This window comes from Leuciscus leuciscus (assembly GCF_965113295.1).
Source record: "Leuciscus leuciscus genome assembly, chromosome: 5".
NCBI classification, from domain to species: Eukaryota; Metazoa; Chordata; class Actinopteri; order Cypriniformes; family Leuciscidae; genus Leuciscus; species Leuciscus leuciscus.
In genome coordinates this window covers 24,383,734-24,411,258 of record NC_138729.1, presented here as the reverse complement: position 1 = coordinate 24,411,258, position 27,525 = coordinate 24,383,734, and the positions used below count along the sequence as shown (strand labels likewise).

At 37.2% G+C, this 27,525-nt stretch overlaps 1 protein-coding gene across 4 annotated transcripts; it reads right to left on the bottom strand.

Moving 5' to 3' along the window:
• Nucleotides 1-152: 152 nt before the first annotated feature.
• LOC309499065 (disabled homolog 2) lies at nt 153-27,525 on the bottom strand. 4 transcript variants are annotated; one of them, XM_082170070.1, is made up of 14 exons: nt 27,134-27,525; nt 18,516-18,724; nt 12,527-12,675; nt 10,950-11,048; nt 10,699-10,830; nt 10,394-10,477; nt 9,463-9,486; nt 9,340-9,372; nt 8,839-8,901; nt 6,067-6,678; nt 5,116-5,263; nt 2,745-3,242; nt 1,983-2,062; nt 153-1,881 (listed from the first exon to the last, which is right to left on the bottom strand). In XM_082170070.1, the coding sequence occupies exons 2-14, from the start codon at nt 18,595-18,597 to the stop codon at nt 1,813-1,815; spliced, it is 2,073 nt and encodes a 690-aa protein (XP_082026196.1). In that variant the 5' UTR covers nt 18,598-18,724; nt 27,134-27,525; the 3' UTR covers nt 153-1,812. The 4 variants fall into 4 exon arrangements, with proteins under 4 accessions (XP_082026196.1, XP_082026194.1, XP_082026193.1 ...); XM_082170068.1 differs by having other exon boundaries at nt 2,745-3,245; nt 27,130-27,523; XM_082170067.1 differs by having other exon boundaries at nt 2,745-3,245; nt 27,134-27,523.

Here is a 27,525-nt window from a genome sequence, read left to right as displayed (position 1 = left end):
TATTAAATACACTTTACTTACTTAAGTATACTTCATAAAATTAACTTGAAGAATAATAATTTTTTGTAAGGGTATCCCATTCATAGAATATATAAACCATTAGACTCTCCCAATTTGAATATATGAAATATATGAGACATGTGAAACTCAAATCAGTCAGTCGTCACTTTAATGTGAAGTAGACCTAACTGGTCTTTCAGACTTGAATACAAACTTTGCAAAAGATAAATAGGACAATTCTGAATCTATTCTCACTAACTAAAATTCCAGTTTATTGCAGCGAGACTACATTTTTTAAACACCTCAGTTCTATAACATCCAAGGTAGAGATGGCATAGTGCATAACAGAGCAGATATTTATATATGTACACATAGATACTTCACATAGTTCATTCTGACAAGGCTTTAACATCCAGTACTGTAAATGCATTCCTTTTTTTTTTTTTTTTAAATCATTAATCCACTGAGATGAATGCATATCCGTTACACTGTTAAGCCTTGCAATTTCATATGTTTGCCCACTTAATTTGTCTGGTGGAAAACGATTATATCCTCATCTATCATAAAGGAAAACATTAAAAATAAAGAGCAGTGTACTAAAACGTCATCAATCAGACAGACACATCAATATACTTATATCAAGTATTACCTGAAACATTCTGGATGATCATGTTTCACGCAAAACAATGTGCTTAATAAGTATCGCCTAAAATTCATACAGGCAACATCCTCCAACACTATGGATATAGATATTATTTTTGAAGGTGTTTATAGTTGCAGTACCATTGACAACATGCCAGTGGTCACAATTAAAGATTACTCATTCAATACAATGTCAAATCAAAACAAAAACAGAGAACTTTTAACCTCACAACAGTACATACTGTATATATTAGTCAATGCAGCAAGCTCACAACCTCACAAATAACAGCACTGGATACAGTTCATAAAAAAAAAATAAAAAAAAAATAAAAAAAATGTCTCGCAAGGGATTCAGTTCAAATACAGGTTGATTAGAGTCAGTTGCTCTCATATAATGAACAGGTCAGTACAGTATGTATCATGTGATTAGTACAGATCAGATCATCATATGTTGATTGCACAGTTATCATATCAAAGCATCCCTACAGATATTATATACATTGTCTCTATGCTGTCCATCATGTTGGTTTGTATTTGGACATGTAATATAATCCAGGATTGGATTTAAAAAAAATCTGGAATCCTATTCAGTTTATATGCCAGTTCATAAAAACATTTGTCAAAATTAGTTTCCAATCATGCCCTATAAAGCATTTGATAAATGTGAAAAAGTAAACACATAAATTCAAAATAATACTGCAACAGACATCAATTCCTTGTTTACTGGTGCAAAAATGACAAAATTGCTTTTGAGTGCTTTTAATACACAGAACAAAACCACTCTCACCATGTTGTTTAGAGACACACTGCACTGAAAATCATGTTTTAACAGGATACCAGCACTAGATGATGATGGTTTATTTTCAGCCTGCCCACGACCACCATGCAGATCCAATTCTGGTTTATGAAAGGAGGAGGGTTGCACACACTTAATTTGGCTGTCAGACATTGGCTGTGACATCAGAGCTAAGAGACCTGCTCTTGAACAGGATGCACTTTAGTGGGAAAGCTACATAAAATGGTGCTCTGTAAAAAACAGTTGCCAAAACCAAAAACATTATGAAGCTGTAAGAAGCATCTGGAATGGAATTGTTTTTGCATAATTTCTTGTTCAATGATTTTTGTTTGATCCATACTTGGACCCTATGGAGTCATCAAGGTGGCTGGCTATCATGCAAATGGGTTTCCAAATGGGTCTCTGAAAGGATCTAAGCCCACTGCCTTTATGGGAGGAGCACTCTGTAAAGGTAAAGAAGAAAATAAATGTAAATATTCTTGAGGTTCTCAGGAAAAAAACTGTTGTATGATAACATTTTTCATAAGGATGCACATATACGTACAGTTGCAGTTACAGACGAGCCAAACAGATCTTTTCCAAAGGAGTTGTCGAATGGGTTCTGACCTCCAATCTTCAATGGCTCTGCAGTGACAAAAATAGCCACACGACATAGGTAAACAAATAAAATATTAAATTTTTTTGTGTTTTAATTTTTTTTTAGTAAAGGTACTTATTTACAGTATACCCATTTACATATTTTTAATTGTAATAGTGTCACAGTCCACATCATGTTCACACTGTTTTTTTAGGAACTCAATCAATTTTCTATATAATAATAATAATGATATTGTTTTCACATTATTATTTTTGACTGTAATTATAAAAAAATAAAGTCATACATGTATTACTATTGTAATAATGTAGTTGCACTGAAAAATAAATTAAAAAAATGTATTTGATAATTAGAATAATAATTGTATTTTACACTACAAGTTACAGTACTAATATTTATTTTCTCAATTTTTCACTTTCAAACATTAAATCTTCAAGCTTTTATTTTGTTGGAAAACTGCAGGAAGACCTCTGTGTTTAGTTGACAACAGGTTTGTTAACGCTCCCGTTGCAAATCTGGTGAAATGCGAAAAATGTATGTCCACAAAAATGTTGAAAATTATGCGAATGTGGAATAAAGTGATCCTGTCATACGCTGCGTTCCCAAATGCACGTTATAAGCGACTCAAATTCACAGCAGATGCAGAGATTGTGTTAATGAATCGTTAAAACGGGTGAGATTTTAATTACAAATACAGCAATATCTGCTTACCTTTCCTTGCTGGCACGTTTGGTGGCTTAGCTATCTGGAAATCCTTAAACATCTCCTTGACATCTCTCTTCTCCTTTTCTCCAAGAGGATCCAGGTCAACAAAAGCATTACTGTCCACCTTTGGAGCTTCTTTGGTGGCTACTGCCCGAGGTGGAACCAGTGGAGGGGGACTGGAGCTCTGTGGTCCATTGGCCACAAGGCTGGGTGGAAATATGCTGGTCTGAAAGGGGTTCCCCAGGGTTGTATGATGGGTCCAGGATCCATTGGATCCGTTGGAGACTGAGGGGGTGGTCCATGATGGAAGCTGTTGGGTTGCGGTCGAGGTTCCAAAACCTCCAGGAGTAGTTCCCCAGGCAGGCCCAGGAGAAGTGGAGAAAACCGGTACTTGAGTGAAGGGCTGAGAGGCACTGGTGGTGCTGGGGAAGATGGACGAGAGGGGCTGATTCCACGGAGCCGCTCCAGGAGTGGAAACTGCAGGTGGAGCTTGTAGAGACAACCCTTCTTTAGAGAAGACATAGAGTTGATAAAAAGAAGGTTAAATATTAAAAAAGCTGCACTTATTCAGTCTTCCTTCTTAGGGCAATAATTCAACGGACCATGCAATTCTTTGGACACAAAGAGCTTTTTTTAACATTTAAATTTGTAATTACTGTGGTAAACAGAATAGTAATCACCATCTCAGCCGCCCCTTTTGTGAATATTATTCTACTGTAAAATATCCCTCAAATGTTTGAAAGAATTTAATACCTTTAAGGATGCATTAAATTGTGCCAGTAAATATATTTATAATGTTACTAAAGATTTTTATTTCAAATAAATGCTGTTCTTTTGAACTTCAAAATAATCAAAGAATCCTGATAAAAGTATTACGGTTTCCACAAAAATACTAAGCATTATAACTGTTTTCAACATTGATAAGAAGAAAGGATCATGTGGCACTGAAGACTGGAGTAATGGCTGCTCAAAATTCAGCTTTGTCATCACATAAATAAATTACATTTTAAAATACAGTTTTTTTCTTTTTCAAAACATCAAAAAACATTCTTACCAACCCCAAACTTTTGAAAGGAAGTGTAGATGAAATGTAATTCAATAAGCTTTATATTTATAATATACTGTATAAAGGTAACATCACAAAAGTTCTGAGATTGGGACTGCACTACCCACAGGACATACGTTCCATTGTTTGATTAACACTAATTAACCTTAAACTTTGTTTGCACTTGCCAAGTGACCTGCACTGCATTCAAGATACACATTTTATCAGTTCATGCATTCCCTGGGAATCAAACCTATGACCTTCGGCATTGCTAGCACCATGCTCTACTGTTTGAGCTACAGGAATATATAAATAAAAGAACACTTATTCTAGACTTATAGTGGAGCGGCTATAGTTTATGATACAAGCGTGAAAATTGGCATGAGCAGTCTCCATGGGTCACTTGACAAGAAAATTGTCCAAGCCACTTGAAATTTCAAGATGGCGGCCATTTTTCAAGATGGCCGACACCTTAGTGGAGCAGTTAAGTGATATAGTGGTTTATTTGGTGATACAAGCATGAAAATTGGCATGAGCAGTCTCTGTGGGTCACTTGACAATAAGCCACCTACACCTACAGGCTCATGGCAATTTTCATGCATGTATCACCAACTAAATCATTTCTTAAGCCTAATTGCTCCACTAAGGTGGTGGCCATCTTGAAAAATGGCCGACATCTTGAAATTTCAAGTAGCTGTGGGTGGCTTATTGTCTAGTGACCATCAGAGACTGCTCATGCCAATTTTCATGTTTGTATCACCAAATAAACCACCATATCACTTAACTGCTCCACTAAGGTGTCGGCCATCTTGAAAAATGGCTGCCATCTTGAAATTTCAAGTAGCTGTGGGTGGCTTATTGTCTAGTGACCATCTGTTCATGCCAATTTTCATGCTTGTATCACCAAATAAACCACTATATCACTTAACTGCTCCACTAAGGTGTCGGCCATCTTGAAAAATGGCCGCCATCTTGAAATTTCAAGTAGCTGTGGGTGGCTTATTGTCTAGTGACCATCTGTTCATGCCAATTTTCATGCTTGTATCACCAAATAAACCACTATATCACTTAACTGCTCCACTAAGGTGTTGGCCATCTTGAAAAAATAAAAATCTTGAAATTTCAAGTGGCTCGGACAATTTTCTTGTCAAGTGACCCATGGAGACTGCTCATGCCAATTTTCACGCTTGTATCATAAACTGAACGATTATATCACTTAGCCGCTCCACTATTAAACTTTCATTTGAATAAGAATCACTGACATTTTGAAAAAGTATTTTATTGGAAACTCACAAATGTCACGTTATTTATTTATTGCCTCGAGTGTCTTACCAAGAACTGTGAGTGCGTCAGTGGAGGAAGGGCTCCTGCTGAACAAACTGACAGAGTTGAGTGGGCAGATCTCGGGTTGAGGAGGTGGTGATTCTGATTGATTTGGTGAAACAAATAGATCCATCTCAGGTTTTTCATTTGAAGGGGACTATAAAAGAGAATAAAAAATGATCATAAAACAGAGTCCAACCAGGTTAAATAAAAAAAACATAAAACAGAACATAACAGGCTAAAATAAGCTTAATAAAGTGTAATGTAAAGAAATATAATTTATACCACTAGAAATGAACCATAGAAAACCTTATATATACACACTACCGTTAAAAAGTTTGGGGTCTGAAAATTTTTTATTTGTATGTTTCTTTTTAAAGAAATTAATACTTTTATTCAGCAAGGACACATTACATTGATCAAAAGTGACAGTAAATACATTTATAATGTTACACAGATTTATATTTTAAATAAATGCTGTTCTTAGAACTTTCTATTCATCAAAGAATTCTAGGAAAAAAAAAAAAAGCAGCAAATCAGCATATTAGTATGATTTCTGAACGATCATGTGACACTGAAGACTGGAATATTGATGCTGAAAATTTCAACTTTGCCATCAGAGGAATAAATGACATTTTAAAATATATGAAAATAGAAAACAGTTATTTTAAATTGAAATAATATTTCAAAATAGTACCGTTTTTTTACTGTATTTTGATCAAATAAATGCAGCCTTGATGAACATAAGATACTTTATATATATATTCATAATGTGATGGGAAAGACATTAGCAAATCAATCCTTACCTTACAAGTACAAGTCACTGAAGCATTAAAAATTGAGGTAAACAACATTACCAGATCATGAAGTGGTGTTAGATATAAATAAGAAAGAAGTAAGAAGAAAAGTAGAATGTGAAAGAGGCCATCTGATTATCAAAATACAGTCATGTAACCTTACCTTTACACTCCTCCTGCCCCTCCCGGCTTTCATATTGAGTGGTGGAGGGCTAATAATAACCGAATCCTTGGTTTGATTGACAGGTAGCTCACCCATGCCTCCATTCTCATGCTTCACTCCATTCTGCACTGGCTGCATCTTCTCCGAATCTACGACAAACGGATTAGGGGTCACTTTCCCATGTCCGTTCTGCTCTTGAACTGGGACAGTATTCTGAGTCCAGTTAGTGGCTTCTGCAGCTCTGCCATCTAAAGGCCAGTGGCCATTACTGAGAGCCTGGATGACTGTCCTGTTGGAGAGTTGGTCGAACTGCTGGCCCAAGTAGTCTGAGTCACCATTCTTAGGGCCACCATTGAACAAGTTATTAGTGCTGTGGTTTTCTGTGGCAGGGTAGTCCCTGATTGATTGGTCGTCGCTTGAAAATGGGTCATCACTGAACGGGTCATGGATAGGGGCGGGGAAGAAGTTGAGCTGAGAAGAGAAGGGGTTCTCAGGCGAGAGGCTGGACGGGGCTCTGGGGATAGAAGATGAGGTGAAGGGGTTTGCTTTAACACAGTTCTGATTGCTGTCTATCTCAGTGGACAGATCCATCAACAGGATGTTCTCAGACTCCTGAAGGAAGATTTGGAGGATTGGGAGAGAAACAGAAAGAGAAGAATAAATAAATAATAAGCTGATGTCAATAATACATGAATGCTTATTTAACCAGTAGCACCTCACTGCAGTACACGAGATCCAGGGGGCGGAGTTGGATCCAGATCTAAGGGGTGGAGATTGGTAGGTTTAGGGGTGGGTTTAGGGATCAGGGGGTGGAGATGGGTAGGTTTAGGTATATGTAAGGTGGGAGGAGTTGGATCTGGATGATCTCCCCCCCAACTCCTCCCCCCATTTCGTGTTCTGCAGTGAGGACCATCTCTATTTAAGTGGTGTATAGATGAAGTCATGCATGAAGTACAATAAACTTGTTCCATATAAATGCTGTGTAGTCTAATCAATCAGAAATGCAAGCATGTGCGTTCATGACATAAGTGTAGGGCTGCCAACCTGTCTTGTACCAACACCGTTAAGAACAATATTTTTTTTGCATGTGAATCAATTTTACACAATCGTTCAAAGGTTTGGGTTTGGCAAGATTTGAAGAGGAAAAAAGTCACAACAAGGCTGCATTTATTTAATCAAAATACAGTAAAAACAGTAATATTGCAAAATATTATTAAAATAACAGATTTCCACAGATTTTTCAGCAGCCATTACTCCAGTCTTCTACTCCAGATCTTTCAGAAATCCCTCTAATATGCTGATTTGATGCTCAAGAAACATTTCTGATTATTATTATATGTTGAAAACAGTTGTGCAGATTAATATTTAGTATATTAAGTTTTTGAATAGAACGTTCAAAAGAACAGAATTTATTTGAAATAGAAATCTTTTGTAACATTATCTTTAATGTCACTTTTGTTCAATTTAATGTGTCCTTGCTAAGTAAAAATCTTACTGACCCCAAACTTTGTATATACAAGTGCCAATGTTAAAACTACAGAGTAGAGTATATTTTGTATGTATATACATTTATTTATTTTATTATTTCATCTATTAGTTAAATATGCAGGGTTCTTCTAATGGCCTTACTGTTGGGGGGGTATGTGTGTGTTGACCTGTTCTGTTGCTTGTTCTTCTCTTTATCAGACAGCTCATCTGTTTTGTAACTGTTGTAATACCTTTTATATGTCTGCAGATAATGTAATAGAAACTACAGAGCAGAAAAGAAAACAAATAGCAAAACATGAAAGTGAAACACAGTGAGTTATAAATTGAGAGCCCTGATATTAGAAACTGCTACACAGACACTAAATTTGACAGTGGGGGAAGAATGAGGAAGAAGAGAGGGCAGCTACTACTAGCTAATTATGGTGAAATCTTAGGACAATCGGTTTCTGTCAATTTCTTGTGCGTTTCATTGGTGCATTGGTGTCCCTTATACTCTACTAAAGTTGGCAACCCTACTTAAGTGTTTTTCCCCAATATACCATGCTTTTGACAACAAAACACTGGTTGAATAATGGATGGCTAAAAATGGATGAATAAACTTCTCAGTATATGCACACATTACCTGAACTTGTTCTCTCACAGTCAATGCAATGTTTAGTTAGAAGAACAAAACAAACTCTGCATCAACACCACTTGTAAAAAGTCAACCATGAAAGTAAACAGCAAGCAGAAGATGACTGGATAAGGGAAGATTCATTCTTTTTGTGGAAACTCATGTATTTTACATGTAACATATTTAACCATTTCAAAGGCCTTAGAATTCATCATACTGAGAAAAAACTGCCTCATATAGTTGTGAAGTTATTCTATAGAGCAGTGTCTTCAAACAACTGAGCCTTGTTGAGTTTTTAGTGCTTGTTATTTTTGTTGGCCTGAACCCAAGCCTTTTACTCCCCATGACAGCATTTTCTTCATTTGAGGTCAATCAAGCACCAGAGACTAAACAAGGACTATAGCAGGATACGAGACTTGTCTAAACGCCACTAGTCTCTTTCAAACGGCGTAATGTCTCATTTGGATAATGTTGCTTTGGTCTGGTAAATGAGCTGGTGTATAATAGAATTCCATGGAAATAACATTCATAATGGTAGTCTATCTTTCTTGTGTTAATAGAGTGTCACCGTCAATACAAACCAAAATTGGAGTGAAAACGTCTCACATTCAGTCTGAATGTGTATATTTATACATTAATATGCATGACTCATTCTTGCCCAACAGTCTTACCGAGGGAGAGTTTAAGTCAGGTGGGGTCGACATGTCTCCAAACAAGTCCAGCTGTTCAACGCCCTGCAACAGAGTTGAAAAAAAAGTTGACACCAAACAGAGTCAGAGTAACCAAAACACCTAAGAGAAAAGGCATTCATTCGGAGGGCAGATGAATGGGAGGAAATGAGCATTGAAGAATGAGGAGAATTGTGTTTTTTTCAAAGACTGTGAGTGAAAGAAGTGGTGGGAGAATTTCCAGAGCTGCTATGTGATGCATCTCAGTTATTTCCTGTCTGCTAACTTAATTAGCTTTCACCCCCTAAGGAGACTAGTTTAGGTGCAGTGTGCAAATGGTGAACAACAACATGAAGACAACCCAGCAGGAGGCTTTAGGAACTGGGCCAGAGAGACACAACTCTACTGGCATCTGGGAGCCTTCAGGTTGGAGGCCACTAACAAAACTCTTTCACTGTTGTGAAACAATATCAGGACCATTTGGTGAATGTAAATCATACTCACTTTTCTGTCATTGTGTGAGCCTTCACTGCCATTCTGTTGAGGTAAGATTGACAGAAGTTAGAAGCAAAATATATAGTATGATAAAACATTTAGCAGATGTTTATTTAATGTCTCAATACTAACCTCTATGACTTTATTATTTTCATCCTGAAGAGAAAACAAGATCTGATTAGAAATAAAAATGGTTTCACTTTATTTTGATGGTCCCTTTAACACATTCTGTTGTCTAGAAGTAACATTGCACCTACATGTCTACTAACTCTCATTAGAGTATTAGTAGAGTATTAGTAGACTGGTAGGGTTAGGGTTAGAATAAGTTGACATGTAGTTGCAAAGTTACTTATAGTCAGTAGAGTGTCTGTTGGAGGACCATCACAAAAAAGAGTTATCATATATTAAGCAGACAGTACACTAATACTCTAATGAGAGTTAGTTGACATGTAGTTGCAAAGTTAGTTATAGTCAACAGAATGTTCAAAAGGGACCATCAAAATAAAGTGTTACCATCAAAATTTACCTAATTTGACAAAAAGAGCTATATCTATACACAAGAGGGATTGAGTAGTTTAGTTTGTGGTGATATACATACACTGCCGTTCAAAAGTTTGGGGTTGGTAATTGAGTCACCATTGTTTTTGAAAGAAGTCTCTTCTGCTCACCAAGGTTGCATTTATTTGAACACATTTTTTTTTAAATAATAATAATAATTAAAATGCCATTCATTCCTGTGATGTCAAAGCTGAATTTTCATCAGTCATTACTCCAGTCTTCAGTGTTACATGATCCCTCAGAAAGTTCAAAAGAACAGCATTTATTTGAATTAGTAGTGTTTTGTAACATTATAAATGTTTTACTGTCACTTGTGATCAATTTAAAGCATCCTTGCTGAATCAAAAAAGTATTAATTTCTTTAAAACCCAACCCAAACTTTGAATGGTACAGTAATTTCTTGAATTTTGAAATAGTTACACTTGAAGTATGAGTATAAAAGTTTCTCACTGGCTCATACACAGTCAAGATACATCTAAAAAATATTTTTTGAGGGGTCTCGCACCTTCTTTGAACCCTCAACTTCTTTTTTCTTCATATTGAAGATTAACTGGAAAAGATCCTTCAGGTCAATGACAAGAGGCTCTGCCTGAGTGGAAACACAAACAATGTGTTAAAAGGCATTTTTCCTGCAGGTTTATGAGTGAATGTTTGTGAGCAGGGGGGAATGTGTTTTTGTGGGAATGCATTTAGAAAAACGCACTACTGGGAAATGAGTAACAGAGAAAGAGAGAACAAGTTTGTCTGAGTGTGCCTAAGGCATAGTGTGTGAAGAAGGAAAGAGCTTTGCTCCATAAAATCTCACTGGACCTGCTGTGCAGTTTTAATGGCAAAGAACTGGTGCTGGCCCTCCGCACCGCACACGTAGCCAAACGCTCTGCTGTCAGTGACATCCCGTGCGATGAAGGAGATCTTATTTACTGCATGCTCCAGTATTTTTGCCTGAAGAAATCAAAACAAAGTAACAATATAATATACTGTATATTGGGTATCAAATGGTATATCTGTTGAAGAGTTTATTCTAGTCAGTATAAATAAAAGAGTGAGTGAGAGAGACAGACCCCTGTTTTCTCATCAGTAACAGTAATTCCTGCGAGGGAGATGTTCACCCAGACTCTCTGCTTGTGTTTGCCCGCAGAGCGAGCTGCCACTGCCTTGCCCTGGGATCGCAGAGAGAAAAGACAAAGAAATGTTTGCTGAGAATAAAAAACAAATCATTTTGACTTCTTGCATGTAGTCAGTGTCCTGCTAAATAAATGTCTGTTAAACCATTTGGATTTCTTTGGACTAAATAAATTGTGTAGGAAACAGGGATATTTCTGTCTCTTAAAATATCATAAATATTGAATCAGAACAAACTAAAAACAGCCAAAATAATTACTTCACGCCAGTAATATTTATGTCAAAAATACTGGAAAACATTGTGTTGACTCAATTATTCTCTTTCTTGCAGAGATGTCTCTCCTCAAATCTAACAATCTAAGGGTATATTTCATTGACACAGTTTGCTCTCTGGAGGATATTAAGGCTTTAAACCTAGCTAACAAAAATATGTTCTAAAACATTTTGCTACGGTAACTTTTAAGTTACAAAAACGTTAACTCTGAATGTTCTCTGAACGCTTAAAACCCCCAGTTTGTTTGAAAATAAATAAATAAAAATAGTAATTATGCAAACATAATGGGGACGTTACTTTTGAATGTTCTCTAATCATTCTGAAACAATTAACAACAGTAATACATTTTTAGACAAACATCAAACTAAAATTAAAAGAATTTTAGAACAATATTCATTCAATTACAATACTAAAATTCAATGAACAACATATAGCAATATCTTTTTTTGTTGATAATTTTTGAGAATATTTTAAAGACCACATAACTGTGAACAAACTTTATATTAACTTTACTGGAATAATGTTTGTAGATATATACTTTGAGATAACATTGCCAGAACTTTAGCCAGAGTTCTGAGAATGTTCCTTGTTATCTGGGAAACAACAGGCATTGTGAAAAGTCAATACAAATAAATCCATCTTGTCCTATGTTTCTGCCATTAGTTTAGGCTACTAGAAGTCACTTAAAGGGATACTTAACCGATTAGCATTAAGCTTTGTATCAGTAGAAACCCAGTAGTATTTTCGAATGACCGTGCTTCCCTCCCTCATGTCCCCCTGAGACGAGAGATTTCTGTGTGTCTGGAAAAAACCCTCAGATGACGCAAAAAGGCCAGAGGCTAGAGACTACAGCCAGTAGTAAGAGCTAGTTCTGCATGTTTTCAACCCCCCCATAGGGGATGGGATCTCACGATAAAACGGCATCTTTTCAGTTTCGAGTCAACTAGTAGCCAAGTTGTATCATTTCATCTGATACCGCCCTCTGTAACCGGTAGGCATGGCTTGGGGGTGGCCTCGTAGGGCAGCGAAGCAAGTGCATTCTGGGAGTTGTTGTCTTTCATCCACATGAGCCCAAAATAAATTTTCTGGCTTTTCAGTCTAGAAGGCACCAACTTCTAAAATAATTTCACATTTCTACTACATAAATGACCCAATTTAAATACACATTCATCTTTCCAGCCGTGAAATATCCCTTTAAGATATAATGTACTAAAAAACAAACATGCTTGACCTTTCACTGACCTTCAGTTTTATCATGGAGTCTTGGCTCATTTTATCTCCTCTTGCTTCAGGGACATCATCTACACCGATCAACTTGGCTTTGTAGCGAACTCCATTACCTTTGAACCTGGCAAGGAGGAACTCATCTGTTTTCTCTGGGCTCGCTGCAGCTGAAAAAAGCAGATAAAAAGAGAGATTTGAATCTAAAACATATAATGAAATATTGTGAGATTTAAAAGTATTTAATTTAAAGTGTGTTGCAAAAGAGAAATAATTTTATGCTTTATTATTAAACAGATTTGTAAAATAGATTGACTGCTGTGACGCAGATTCCCATGAACATATACACTGCTGCAATTACCTCAAACGCTTATGGGGAGATTGAGACAACATAAAAAATACTTCGTTTTTTATGGCTTTAGGCCAGTAATTACCAACCAGAGATTTAAAATAAAAATGTATATAAAAATATTAGGGCTGTTAATAAAGTAAATAATCATAATGATCTTTTTTCAGTCGAGTTTTAGGAAATGAAAATATATGTGCATATATTTTAATATGTACAAATATAGACTTCCACATTTTGGGCACAGTTTAATAAATTAATACTTTTATTCAGAAAAGATGGATTAAATTGATCAAAAGTGTTACAAAAAAATTATATCATATAAAGTTCTTTTGACCTTCATCAAACAATTCTGAGAAAATGCCTTAGATTTCTTGGCTAGGTTTATCCTTTTGAAAAGAGCTGAAAAAGCAAGTTCTTCACTCATACATGAAACCACTAATTAAGTGTCCTTTCTGTAGTATAGGACGAGCCCCTGTCATTTAACCTTTTTAAAATACTGCTCCATATAATTAACTGATTACAGTTTACAGCAGGCAAATGTGGCTCATCACAAATGCAGCTGTCATTCAAAACAAAAGCATTCTAAAATGGGAATGAATAGTGCAGTGCAGAATAATTTACGAAATCCTTTATTCTTAGAGGAATGAGAAACGATTCAGAGACATAATTATGGCTGTCGCTAGGATTGATGTCATTCGGAAAGAAATGATGGTACCAGCTGTCTGAGATACAGAGTTATCTCTAGCAGAATTTCAGCTCTGAATCTCAGTCTGAATGCTACTCAATCACTGGAAATGTCAGCAAGTTACCCAAGCGTATTTCAAAATATGGGCAATTACTCAATGGCACAAAAAGATCTGAAGGAGGCTGAATAAAATGAACACAAAGTGCTTCAGATAATCCACCAGAGAGAGAGAGAGAGAACGAACGATCAAGTATCTTTTAATAAACAGTATTCATATAACATTACACATAGGAACACAACATTAACACAAGACAAAGCATTGAGGAGATCTAAGGGCTTAAAAACATAAGGAGGCTAGTCAACAGAACTATAGACAGGTGCATAACATAATGGAAACAAACAAGGATCAGGAACACAGGCAAACAGGAACAGAACAGAACCAAAATAAAACTAAACATGTATCTTCTCTCTTGGAAGTTGCGTCTTCGCACTCTTAAGTTTAACAGAGGAGGGAGGGTGGCTCTGGAGGAGGACGAGGAGTCTGAGACAGGCGACAGCCAGCAGATGGATACATCACGGTGGAGATGAGGGAGGTAAAAGCCAGGAAAGAGTCAGAGATCCGACCACCAGCGGTGGAGCCAGGAGAGTTGGAGATCCAGGCGGAGTCAAGGAGACACAGAAACCGGGCGACACCGTAGGTCCTTGATCCGTGGTGACTAATGGCAAAGGTGAAGCCAGAGTGCTGGATGACTGAGTCGGAGCCAGTTGGACTGAGAGCCAGAGGGATGAGGGAGCCCGGTGAAGCCATAAGGACCACAGTCACAGGTGAAGCCGAGGGGAGAGGAGCCAAGGTGGAGCCGACTGTTCAACCAAGGCAAAGCTGGGGGATCCATTTGCCAAGGCGGAGCTGGAGACTGGAAGACCCGAGGCAGATCCGTGCAGCAGAGTGGAGTAAACAGAGGAAGAGCCAAGGAACTGAAGGGAACCAGTCGAGATGGGGTCGAAGGACTGGCTATCTTTGGTAGAGGAGGTGGGAGAGGGATGCTGGGTGGGATCGTTGGAAACACAGGAGACTTGGAGCTGGGCGGGACCAGCGGAGATGCAGGAGACCACAAGTATGGGTGAGGCTCCAATCCATCCTCTCTTACTCCACAAGCACACCTACTGGGATGGACAATGTTGCCGTCTCACGCACCTGGACAGACTTTCCGTTGGGCTTGGGCTCTGGGGCAATGATTTGCTCAGGCGTCCACTCTGGCATCGCGGCAGGCTCAGACTCTGTGTCTGCGGTGGATCCTGGTGTATGCTCCGTGCAGGGTGTGAGAGGTGGCTGACTGGACTCTGGCTCCTCGTCAACAGGGCAGGAATGCTGATCCGTTGTTCACCAGCACCCACTCTACAAACGCGGAAAATAAACAGAGCAAGCGGTCCGGATAGTAGGTGAAGCATACCAGATCTAAAAAGTCTGTCGTGTGGTCCTAAAGTGAGCGATCTCCCTGCTCCAGCAACAGGAGATGCACAGCAGGTAAGTCCATAGTTGTATTTCAACGGAAAAAAAAGCTATTCTAGGTATTGCGATCAGTTCGTGTGTGTAGATAATCCACCAGAGAGAGAGTAACTTTTAATAAACAGGAACCATATAACACTGCACAAAGGAACACAACGTTAACGCAAGCCAAAGAGGAGAACTAAGGGCTTAAATACAAGAGGCTAATTGACAAAACTTAAGACAGGTGTGTAATGTAATCAGAAACCATGGAAACAAACAAGGATTGAGAACACAGGCAAACAGGAACAGAACCAAACAAAAACACAATGAAACTAAACATATATGACAATATGCTGATCATTGTGTTTTATTGGTTCCTCCCAGAGCATTTTCTATATATCTGTTTGGCCATGTTTTAGTCTTAAAATTGTGTTGTTTTGGATATGTGCCACATTATTTGCTAGTTTGAGAGTTCATATATGTCCTCCTCCTCCCTTGGAAACAACCAATCTCTTCTCTATGAGCTCTTCATTGGGTCTTCTGTGGTATCTCACTATCCTTCTTCTTTCTTCTTGACTTTTGGCCATTTATTTTGTCTGCCTGCCCTGTGTCTCACTTCAAAACCAGAGCTCAGCTGACTATGTGGCGATGTCCCCTTTTGGCCAGTGGAGCTGCTGAGATGGCAGAGGCGGAGAAAGAGAGAGTGAATCAGACGCAGAGAAACAAAAAGAGACTGAGAGAGAACAGTCTGGCCGAGGCCCAGACCTCATGCCTTCTGTGGCCAAGCTGAGGGACAACATTGACATTCATCCCATGCAGGGACTCTACAGGCTTGAGGTTTCAGCTCTATAACCCCCTCCCAACGTGAACATATAATACCCATAAATATGAGTGCTTGGTTAAGTTACTGTTTGCATTAAATGGCATGTGTAGACCTTTTTGTTCTGTGTTTTTTTTTTTTTATTGGCTAAAATAAACAGAATATTCATAGACTGAGTTAGCCTATTTTTAAAATAAGATCTACAGGTCTGGCTGATATTTGAGATTTTTTTTTAAATGTATCTATCTATAAATGTATAAATTATAAATGTATAATGTATAAATTAGCAATCAAACATTTATATTACTGTGCCGCATCTAACTCTCACACAAAGTTATGTAGGTTATTTAAGTTTAAGTGGGCTGATTGGAGAAGTCCTGCATACGTCACCAGAGAGAAGTCTGTCGTTTCACTGCAAGATGAATTATGACATTTTGCTTAAACATTATGAGTAAAAAAATAAAACATTGTTTTAAAAAAGTAAAACAATGAAACATGCACGGATGAATCGTTCAAAATAAAATAGAAAATAGGGTGAATTTTAATTTCATGCTGACTTTATAATCTTTATCAAATTTTTTAATATTTACATTTTTATTTATCATACTGTACATTATAATGTTGTGATGCCTAAATTCACTTGTAGCATGTAAATGATTTTCTATAAGTTTTAAGCATTTTATTTTTTCATTATTTAGATAAGATGTAATTGGCCATAACACAAAATCAATTATCGCCTTACCACTATCGGAGAGAATTTTAATACAGGTGCATCCATAGTTGTATGTTTAAGCACCAACACAGTAATTTATAGGCTTACCTATAACTATTAAGGTCTTAATCAAGATGACAAGTCATTTTTGTTGGTCTGGAAGTAAAAACTCATGAGTGGGGTATGTGGAGAGTGAACAATTTGAAAAAAATATTCCCTATTGCTCACAAATGAGCCTGATCATTAAGGTAAGCCAAAAACACATTCATCTATAAAAAAGTTAAAGAAATGAAAGAAAAATGGGGCTATACATGAACTGCAATAACAGTGTGGCTGAAAGATCAAATGTGATGTTGCAACAATGTATTTTTGTTTCTATGTCCAACACATGACTATGAAACCTCCTTCAACCCCAGATGCACCTCATTGCCCAAATCACTGCTGGCTATTCCGCGTGAGACTGTGGGAATCATCTTGCTTGTTTTCATGCCTGTGGAAAAGGCTCATAAATACACATGTTGGAGAGTGTCTTGCCGTCGCAGCTGGAAGGTATTGTGGAAACAGCAACAGAACTGTAATGGAATCCATCACTAGTGTGCTCTGTTGGTATGAATGAGCTAGGCAAGACAAACAATACCACTGTGCACCAGGTTCCAGCTTAGAAAAATAAATCCAGAGAAATATTGGGTCAAAGAGGCCCCTGGAGCTCTGGACGGAGGATTTTAGGTTTCTGCAGGTGGCTGTTCGCCAACTTTGCACTGCGCTACACGACTTGTCAAGGAACTTGATGAACTCAAACTGTCCTCTTGAGAGGAAACAGTGCCTTATTTTTTACCAGACAGAACTTCATTTGTCAGATGTAATCACTGGGTCATATACATGACAACACAATCATAATGCTACTATTGGGTCAGCTTTGCATTTAGAAAACAGGTTGCTTGTATATTGTATTACCAGCTTTTGAAACTTTTACAGTTGCAATTAGGTTGCAAACAAGCACAATGTATCTCTATAGACAAAAGAAAAGTAGGGGAGAAAGGGAAAAGGTAATATATTCAAAAAAATTAATAAGTTGTGCATCTGTAAATGTCCCTAGATGAAGAAGTCAAAAAATCTAAATGTATTACAATATTAAAAAGCCAGAAGGCTTAAAGTAATATCCTATGAAATTAATAAAGCCCACCCATGCTCAACATTCCACAACACAGATTAATGACTGAAACATTCCAAGGAAAGCACACATTTACTGATAAACTGATGAATTTAGCTTAGGACATAACTATTAAATCATTTTTGTCTGATTCCAACTGTACAGTCCGAGAACAATATGGCAAACCCGTTGGATTCCAGAGTGAAGCATAAATCATGGATGTAATCACAAAATGGTTTTCTTGCAGCGCATAACTTCATGTAAATTCTGAGATCAAATCTCTAAACAAACTGCCTTTTCATCTGGGGAGGTGGCAAGTACAATAGATGTATTTAAGTTACAAAAATCTTATGAGGGTTTAGTTTTACCACAGAATAGGTACATTACATGTTTGTAATGGATCAATCTTGGTTTTTGTAGGTGCTCTGGAGACGTGGACGCTAGGAGCAACTCACACTCACATTACACACAGCTAAAGACTCATAGCAAATCTCAGTGGGATACTCACTATACCGCTAATGATGTGCTAGTAGACACAAGTAGGTCAGCAAAGACGTCTACTCAGTTTTTGTTCTTTCTTTAAACAATCCATTGCATTTTCTCTCATAATAGAGGCTTTTACTGAGAAACCACCAATTAAGTAAAAAGTCAAATGATTGCAGCCTGTCAAACAGTCATTGGCAAAGCTGTGCTTGAAAAAAGGGGTCTAAAAGAATTTAAACCACTTGAATCACCCAAGGTCTGGCCTGTATACTAACAAAACAAAACAAGATATTGACGTGTGAAAAGTGTCACTCTCACATACCCTTCTTCTTTTCTTTTTTGGAGGGTGTCTTAAAAGGTGCCTGTTCGACGGGGGGTGTGCTGGTTTCCACTTCTGCAGACATGTTTGAAGGCCAGCCTTGTTCAAAACAAACGTGAAGACAGGATCAGTTGAAGCCCTCTTGCTCTTCTCTCTGCAGTGTGTGCACCACAGCTTGACTCAGCAGTGGACCATGATCAACAGTGCCTGCACTGGATAGGAAGGAGACAGAGAGAGAAAGCAAAACAGGAAACAGATTTAGTAGAGGTTTACAAATGTACATATCAAAGGAAAATAAAGCCATTGTAGCATTATTTAGCAGATGTTTGTGTAGGCAACAGGGCTCCAGACAATAATACAGTATATTAGTGCTATCAAATCTTTTAATCGTATCTAACATAAAAGTTTGTGTTTATATAATATATGTAACTATATATGTGTGTGTGTATATATATATATATGTATATTTATAAACAAACTTTTATGTTAGATGCAATTAATCGTGATTAATCGATCGATATGACAGCGTATTAAGCATTTAGGAGCAAATTACTTTTTAGTTATTACATTACAATGATTATGTCCTGATGACATTTGTGTCATAGTCTATTTATATCACTGTTTTGTAATAATTTTTAACAGAAAAAAAGCTGTTTTGTGTATTATGTTTCCAAAATGTCACTCCAACAAAGATTAACTTAAAGTCAATTCAACCTTACATTTGGACCACATATATTAAACATTAATTGAAAAAAATCGATACTTTTTGTAAAATATTTCCGCTTCTTGTTAAACATTATCCCTACAATTTATTTAAACAAAACTCTGTTGTGAGCATGTATCTTCTTAACTTCCACGTTCTCATATGAACAATTACCTAGTCAATAAACTAATGTGAGTCTCATGGACCTAAAGTACACATCACAGTAATGATTCCCAGTTCATTTTGAATTGTACAATACTGAAAAATGACTTGAGGTTTAGTAAGAGAGTCAGTTGTGAACTCATTAGTGGCTCAGAATGATTCATGGACTGAGTCTGCTTCAAGCCTCCAATTCTTCAGCGAGCTTGAGTCGTGAACCTTTTTGGCTGACTTATTAAAAAACACTGGTACATGCTCTAACTTTATGATATCTAAGGAAACCGCATATGGACACACATATTAGTCACAGTCCGGAGTGCTGAGACAAGCATTAGCATGTCAGATGTTGGTGAACATTGTTTAGCGCAAGGTGATCGCTTGCTCTCTAACGATGGTTACCTTTTGTAATAATGTGCTAACCAGTTTTATCTCAGTGGACAGAAGTCCACAAGGAATACAAAGTGGCTATGCTTAAACAGAAGCCGAATAAACATCCTGAACTCTGGAGCATTTTTCTGTGGTGACATTGTTCAGCCATAAATACTCTCCACTCGCTGCCTTTAACAACCCACGTGACATTCATGTTTTGAGTTAATACAGATAACTGGCTCAGACTTATCTGAGATGATAGGTCACTGAGACATTTTTGCTTTCTCGAACCTGTCCTTTCTTGGCATATCTATTATAGGACCACAGTACCCTTAGCTTCTATCTCCCGCTGTCTCTGCATTGCAATTATACCGCCCTGCACCCAAAGACAGGAAGTCACAGCTTCCCTTCCATCTGGGATCTATTCATTCTCCACCTTCTTCATACCACAGACAGGCTATTTTTGTACATTTGTTTTCAATCCAAAAAAAAAATCAAAGTCACTCTTACATGAAAATATTTCGGATGTTTTTACCCTCATCCACTCACCGACTCGAGCTGCCTATAAATACATACACTTTCTGTGAAATAGCCTTCCTGTAGAACATTCAATACAATGTTGCAATTATGTTAGGTAATTGCAAAACAACTTAGAAGGTTATTATCATTAACTAAAACAAAATAAAAACTATTAAAAACATGTTTGCTAATTAAAAAAATGTAAAAATAAATATAAATATTAGATTGAAAACTTAAACTAAATGAAAATTCGAAATGTTGCTTTGGTAAATAACTGAAATGAGATTAAGTTGAAGCACTAAAATTACTAACTAGAATTAAAACGAGGTAAAACTAAAACTGAAATTAAAAATAAATTAAACTAAAAATAAAAGCTAATTCAAAATATTAATAAAGAAAGAAGACTATAAATATGTAAATAATACAAATAAATTGTATTCAAATTCATGAATCAAAGACCAAGTAAATTCACAGGTTTTGAAATACACTATATTATTTTTCCTGTATCTAGTCCAACTCAAAATGGTATGCTTTTGTGTCTCACCAGACATAAATAGTTCTTCACCCATAATCAGCTTCACCTCTCACACTGGCGACCCACGTGTGACCCCAGACTTCTGCTGGTCATCTATAGCTAGTGAGCAGATTCTATTATAAGAGCAAAGAGTACCAGCTGCTCTTCCCTGAATGACAGCTGTTGGCAACTCACGGTAGACAGAGCAACCGTGGCACAAAATATCCACAAATGCAGTGTCCTTTATAGACATGTGACTTCCCTTCCAGGCAAAAAGGAAGGATGGAACCAGAGGAAGAATGTGTCATGCCGGTGAGGTATAAAGATGTTCTAGTCAGGAGTAAAGTATTGGTATCTATCTAGCTGACAAGCTTATCCTATTAAGTCTACACCAAGAGACGAAAGAAAACATATTATGTGTGTACATCTACCACACTGTCAGCGAGCACATCTAAATTATATTTTAGATAACAGACTGTGTGAATAGCTCACATACACATTTCCAGAGACGTTTATTTAGTTTCAAAGATACATATATTAGAAGTACAAATAAGTAGAACGATATCTTCAAAATGCCACTATCTTACCATTATCATTTTACGAGCACTTTATTCCTGGAAGGATTTCTAAACCATTCAATAGTGAATTCATTTAGGTGTTCAAAGGTGAACAGTTACATAAACTTTTGAGATTCTGACATGGTGTATCCCACAAAACAACACGCAAGGGTTCATTGTAGTAAATACAGTTATGACTCTTAAATCTGGCTGGATGCACTGCGTTTAAAGCGGCTGTGGTATGACTATAAATGCACACTGCAGATTCCATTTAAGTAGCAAGTGGCTACATTGTGGTAATAGCAAACAGCTTACAGTTCGGCCAGGTAACCTCACTAACATTCAAAGTTTGGGGTCAGTAAGATACTTTTAAAATAAGTCATCAAGGCTGCATTTAGTTGATCAAAAACACTGTAAAAGCAGTTATATTGTGGAAAACGTTTACAATTTAAAATAATTGTTTCCAATTTGAATATATTTGAACATGTATTTAATTCCTGTAATGGTAAAGCTGAATTTTCAGCATCATTACTCCAGTCTTCAGTGTCACATGATCCTTCAGAAATCATTCTAATATGCGGATTTGCTGCTCAAGAAACATTTCTTATTATTGTAATCAATGTTGAAAATATGATACATTTTTGTTTATTTATTTGAAAAAGAAATCTTATACGTAAAAAGACTTTCCAGTCACTTTTGATCAATTTAATGCATTCTTGCTAAATAAAAGTATTAATTCCTTATAAAAAAAAATCCTACTGGCCCCAAACCATCGAACAGTGTATATAATATGTTTATTCAAGGTATAATTACTCATATGAGTATTTATTTGTAGCCATAATATTTAATACAAAATCATTGGAAAATACAACGTCTTATTGCTTTAATAAACCGCACAATGTGAAAAGCTTTAAAAATTAAAAGTTGCAGCACATTTTTGGAACTTGTCCAAGGTACAGAAATACAGGAAGCATGAGTGAAAAAAAATGTAAACATTTGCAGGAGTAAGTTGTTCAAAATAACATCCCACAGACCTCACACACTAGTGGGGTGTTTAGCTAATGCTAGAAAGAGGACTGCATAAGCAAAACCTCCTAATGTGACACATCTGAAAAACAAATGTGACAAATTCAATCACAAAAACACATTATCCATAATCACTCCATAAACTGTGGTGTAAATTCGAAAAAAAGTCTTTTTTTACAATGACTACATAGCATCAAGTATTGAACTGGACAGCTTCATCTAAAACTCAGTGAACTGTATATTCTGACCAACCATATTGTCACCATTTGACACACAAGTTGCCGTTATTTGTATATACATGGGGTATTGTACCTTTAAAATATTTACTTTGACTATAAAGATTAAAGTCACACTCTGACTTTAGTGCTTCCCGGTCAAAGCGCATGGAAAACATCAATATTTGCACTTTCTTGCCGGCCTGAGAAGCCCTCTTAGTCTCCATTTTCTCCTGCCTGGCATCTGAGTGTGTCTTCAGTACTTGGTTCAGCAGCCAGAGAGGACTAAGAACGGGTATATAAACACCATCTTTCCTCTTCCCTGCTCCTGGCCCCAAGGCTGTCACTTAACATAAGCTATGGAGTATGTGTAAATATCCACATGAAAAAAAAAAAGAAAAGTAAGAAAGCCAAGAAGACACATCCTCCCCAGCTCAATGCCAAGAATCTGAGGTAAACACACTGGACAGACAAAATCTCCAGGGGTGTGTTGTCAGATGTCAACAGGACACTGGATAACTAGAAGGAACACATAGGGGAACCAGGAACAAAGACCTGATTGTACTCGTGCCACATGCAGGACCGAACGATGCATTTAATGGCCAGAACACCTCTGCGTTTAAGACTCTTTCTGAGGATAATGAACTGCCTGAGGATGGGGATCAGAGCAGAAGCCGGCCATAGAAAAGGAGGCTAAGGTGATACTGATATTGATTCATGTAACATTTTGCAATTCAAATGCAACATGTGGCTAGCCAATTATTGTATGACCCTTATGGCTTTGGATTGTGATGGTTCCTATGGCAACCGATGACAAGTATGGGCATCTCTTTTCATAGTGCTGCACTCACAGGCTGGCTTTGCACAGCAAACACACAATCCATCATCCAAGACACATAATCAAACAAAATGAGGGCAAGGAACACAGTACGCAGCCTCAGAAGAAGAAATTACAACTCACTTTTCAAAAAGAAGAAACTATTACATCAAAAATTCAAAGCAAGTTGACCAAAATGAGTAGAGGCATTTATAAAGTTATAAAAGATTTCTATTTAAAATAAATGCTGTTCTTTTGAACTTTCCATTCATCAAAGAATCCTGAAAAAATATGTATCACTTCAAGAAAGATACTAAGATAAATGTTTCTTGAGCACCAAATCATCTTAGAATGATTTCTGAAGGATCATGTGACACTGAAGACTAGAGTAATAATGCTGAAAATTCAGGAGACCAAACCCACTGTTAAAGTGTTAGGCCTATCCAATGATATTTAGGTAACGCAATCTTACCTCACAGGAAATTATTATAGAATGAATCATCTCAGCATGAGGTCCCATGATAAGTAGAGTTTTTTTATATAAGTAAAAACATTTCAGAAGTACAGTAAACCATAATTTTAACTCTCTGCTTGTGTGGTCGTTCATGTGTTCTGGAACAAAAGAGGCATTAAAATGTCTGGTGTACAAACACTGCCTAACCCATAACACCATAACACCATAACTGGGTTAATCTAGTGACACAACAAACTTTTTATAGAACACTAAGCAAATGTAAATCCAGTTTTCACACAGTAATTGTAGGAGGCCATTATGTACTGTAAGCTGTTCGATCTAGCCTTTGCTGAAATTATGTTTAAGGGAATGAAATGAGGACAAACAGTGCAGTAAGCCACGAGATTTCTCAAGACCTACTAAAGAATAGACTAAATAACTGTGTTTTATACACAAACCTTGGACACAATACTCTCAATGAGGATTAAATGATGTCATTTGTGAAACTATACTGTAAATAGTGGTTTCTAGAAAAGCCAAAATGAAGCGCTTCAGTAAAGGCTAAATGTCTTAATGGTTCTGCAGCACAATGACCTAATGATTTCCAAACTTTCTGTCCTGATCAAGATGGGCAAGAGAGTTTGTCCTGTCATGGGTCAAATGTTGGACAGTGTCAGTATAAATGTTGTATAAATGTTGACTCACTTGCGTTCCATACAGACATTTGCACCAGATTTATCAGACTCTGATTAAAAAGGTATGTGCATTTGAAAATCCTATCCAGGAAAGATGTGTTCCATAGAAGAAAGTCATGCTGGTTTGGAACAACATCAGGGTGAGTAAATGATAACAGAATTTCCGATTTCAGGAGAACTATCCCTTTAAGTGTGTGGAGGTCAAGTGTTATCCTAGCAGATAATGTTGAAAAGCAAAGGCTTCCACGCGTGGCCCTAAAGCACATTTTCTTTCTTTACTGGTATAAAGGAAAAATTCCAAAGTCATTCCTTTTTTAGGAGGGGAGAAAGTGCAGTACAAACAAACACTTGGGGCAAAGGTCACTTACCTCAGCATGTGGCCAACACAGTGAAATACCATTCTACACATAAAAGAGCAGCCATGACTTCTCTACTGACCTATATATGTCTACAATGAAATACAATAACAGTCCCTTTTGTCTAATAAAAAGTCACAAGAGGCAAGAAAAGACAGCAGAGTTAGTGGAGAAGAGTCTCATAAAGGTCCAAAGTGATGGAGAGTTGCCTTTGTTTCTCTCTTTTTTGGACTACATTCTCCACTGAAATATGTTGGTCTTTTTATGAAGAGAGAGGGAGGAGGAAAGGTGCTGGACAGCATTTGAAGAGTTCAGAATGAGAGACAGAAGAGAAACTACGTTGAGTGCCAACATCTGGTTCCAATAAAACAGCACACATTGTACCAACGGGAGAAAGAAGAATGTCTTGACGTGAGTCATACCCAGCATCATTTTTAAATGGTAATTCACATTTTAAAACAGTTAAACACAGTGTTGGCTCCTTGTCCGTGGTAAAGTAATTTACACATACGTAAGTAAAAACACATTTGCTGTTTTCAATATGATTGAAAGCAACTGTCCATGTCCAATGTGAGGAACAAAGACATTTTCCTTCAATGTTTCAAATAGGTTTTTATTTTTTACTACATGAAAGTGAGCTCACTAAAAAAGGGTTACATTTTCCCTCGATGTTTCCAGCTTTGTCAGAGGAAGAGGAACATATTTACTGTGGTATTTCCTCTTCCAAAAGTACTATGGGGGATGGTGAAGGAAAAGGGGATGAAAATGGCATACAGGGAATAGAAAGTAACTGGTGAATGTGATTTCAGTACAACATTTTCCTGGAACATTCCAATCTACCAATCAGATTGAGAGACAAGTTTACAGTTTATGTCAAGCTTAGGCTTACAACCAGGGTTAGGTGCTTCTACATCAGTGTTATTCACATATTATTCCACTCTGATTTTAGGGATAAGTTATGGCTTGGTTTAGGTTTAATGGCAGGGATAGGGTTAGGACTACATTTTTGGACAAGAATGTTGTTCCAGGATCAAGAAAATATGCTGATCCAGGAACATGTCTTACTCGGCAAAATCACAATGACCCAGTACAGTTAAAGTTATACTGAAAATGAGCGTCCTCTCATAACTCTTACTGTAATGCCACTCACGCTTCAAGGCTTAGCTTTTCCAAGTCCCTGCCATTTAGATCAACCAGGACATAATGACATACATTCCCCTTAACTGAGATCATAGCTGCAACCAAATGTAAACTGAGTCACCAAAGCTTGTGCCGCTCAAAACAGCACAGCAATCCAACATCTTGTTTGTAACAACTAATAAGCACTATTTAAGGTCATATGAGGCCCTTATTAAAATCAGGCCTGTGATTCTGCTGGGAAGTCTAAAAAGTGAAGTTTCAGAAATACAAAATCTTAGAAATGTCTTTGAACTTTAAGACAAGGAGCTCTGAGTAGTAGGTGTCTCCAAACTTGTATGCAATCCTTAGAAAATAGTACTGATTATGCTGTTGCATGTATCACTTTATGTCACTTTAGATCTTGGTAAGGTACACCTGACAAATGCCTTTGAGTGTGGTGTCAATAAGAAGCTGTTTGCTAACGGCTGTGGTCACTGTTGGTGAATGCAAACATTTGTGAATTTAGGTCAGACCAGCAGCCAACATCAATGTCATATCAACCTATTTTCACGGTTTTTTTTTTTTTTTTTTTTTTTTTTTTTAAAGGGAATCATTTAAAATCAACAGGTTCAATTGGCAAACAGAAAAAGATCTGGGATAGATTTGATGAGGACATTATAATGAGATATAGCCTATATTTCACATTTTTGTAAGACATGTAGGCTAATGTTTGATTATTCATGAATGTATCGACGACTCAACGGTAAAATAAACATTGCGTTAGAATGTCACATTTGTCTGTGCTAAAGCAGTAGCACGCGTTACTGTGATAATGTTTTCAGTGTTTAGTGGGAATTCTTTAAATATAGCCCATAAGACGGCATTGCGAAATACAGTATGAGGATTTTAGACAGTAACAAAGCTCATGCTGCAGTGAATGGAAACAGATCATATTAATATAAATAAATATTTAAAATAAAACCCCGGCTTATTTTTCTCTCCCGTTTACTCGTTAGTTTAAAGCACGAGGTCCATATCGAAAGCTGGCAAAAATCGCCAGGTTTTCTTACACATTAGGCTACTAATTCATTTAAGGGCAACGTTAAATGCTCACCTACATTAAGACATTGAGCGGATCCTGGAGCTCGCATACTCCGAACCAGCAGAGAAAACGCGGCTTGACAACAGAGACGACGCGTGTCCGGTACTGCGGTATATTCCCGGGATGTGGCTCTGAGATGTTGACGGTGAAGGTCTTATTCCCGGGATGTTGGCAGCTCTGAGGAATGCGCTCTGATGTTGCTGCAGATTCAGTAACTCCCCCTCAAAGGGAAATTTAACCCTCTGAAGTCCAGACGGCGGTTCTCCTCAAATTCACTGCGTCTACAGCATCACACAACACATGATCGTGTAATCCAAATGTTTCGAATGCGCTCTCGCTGGCTGTTTTTATTGTGGGCACTGATTTCTTGCATTTCGCTAGCCTGTGCACCTTTTTCCCCCTTGATGA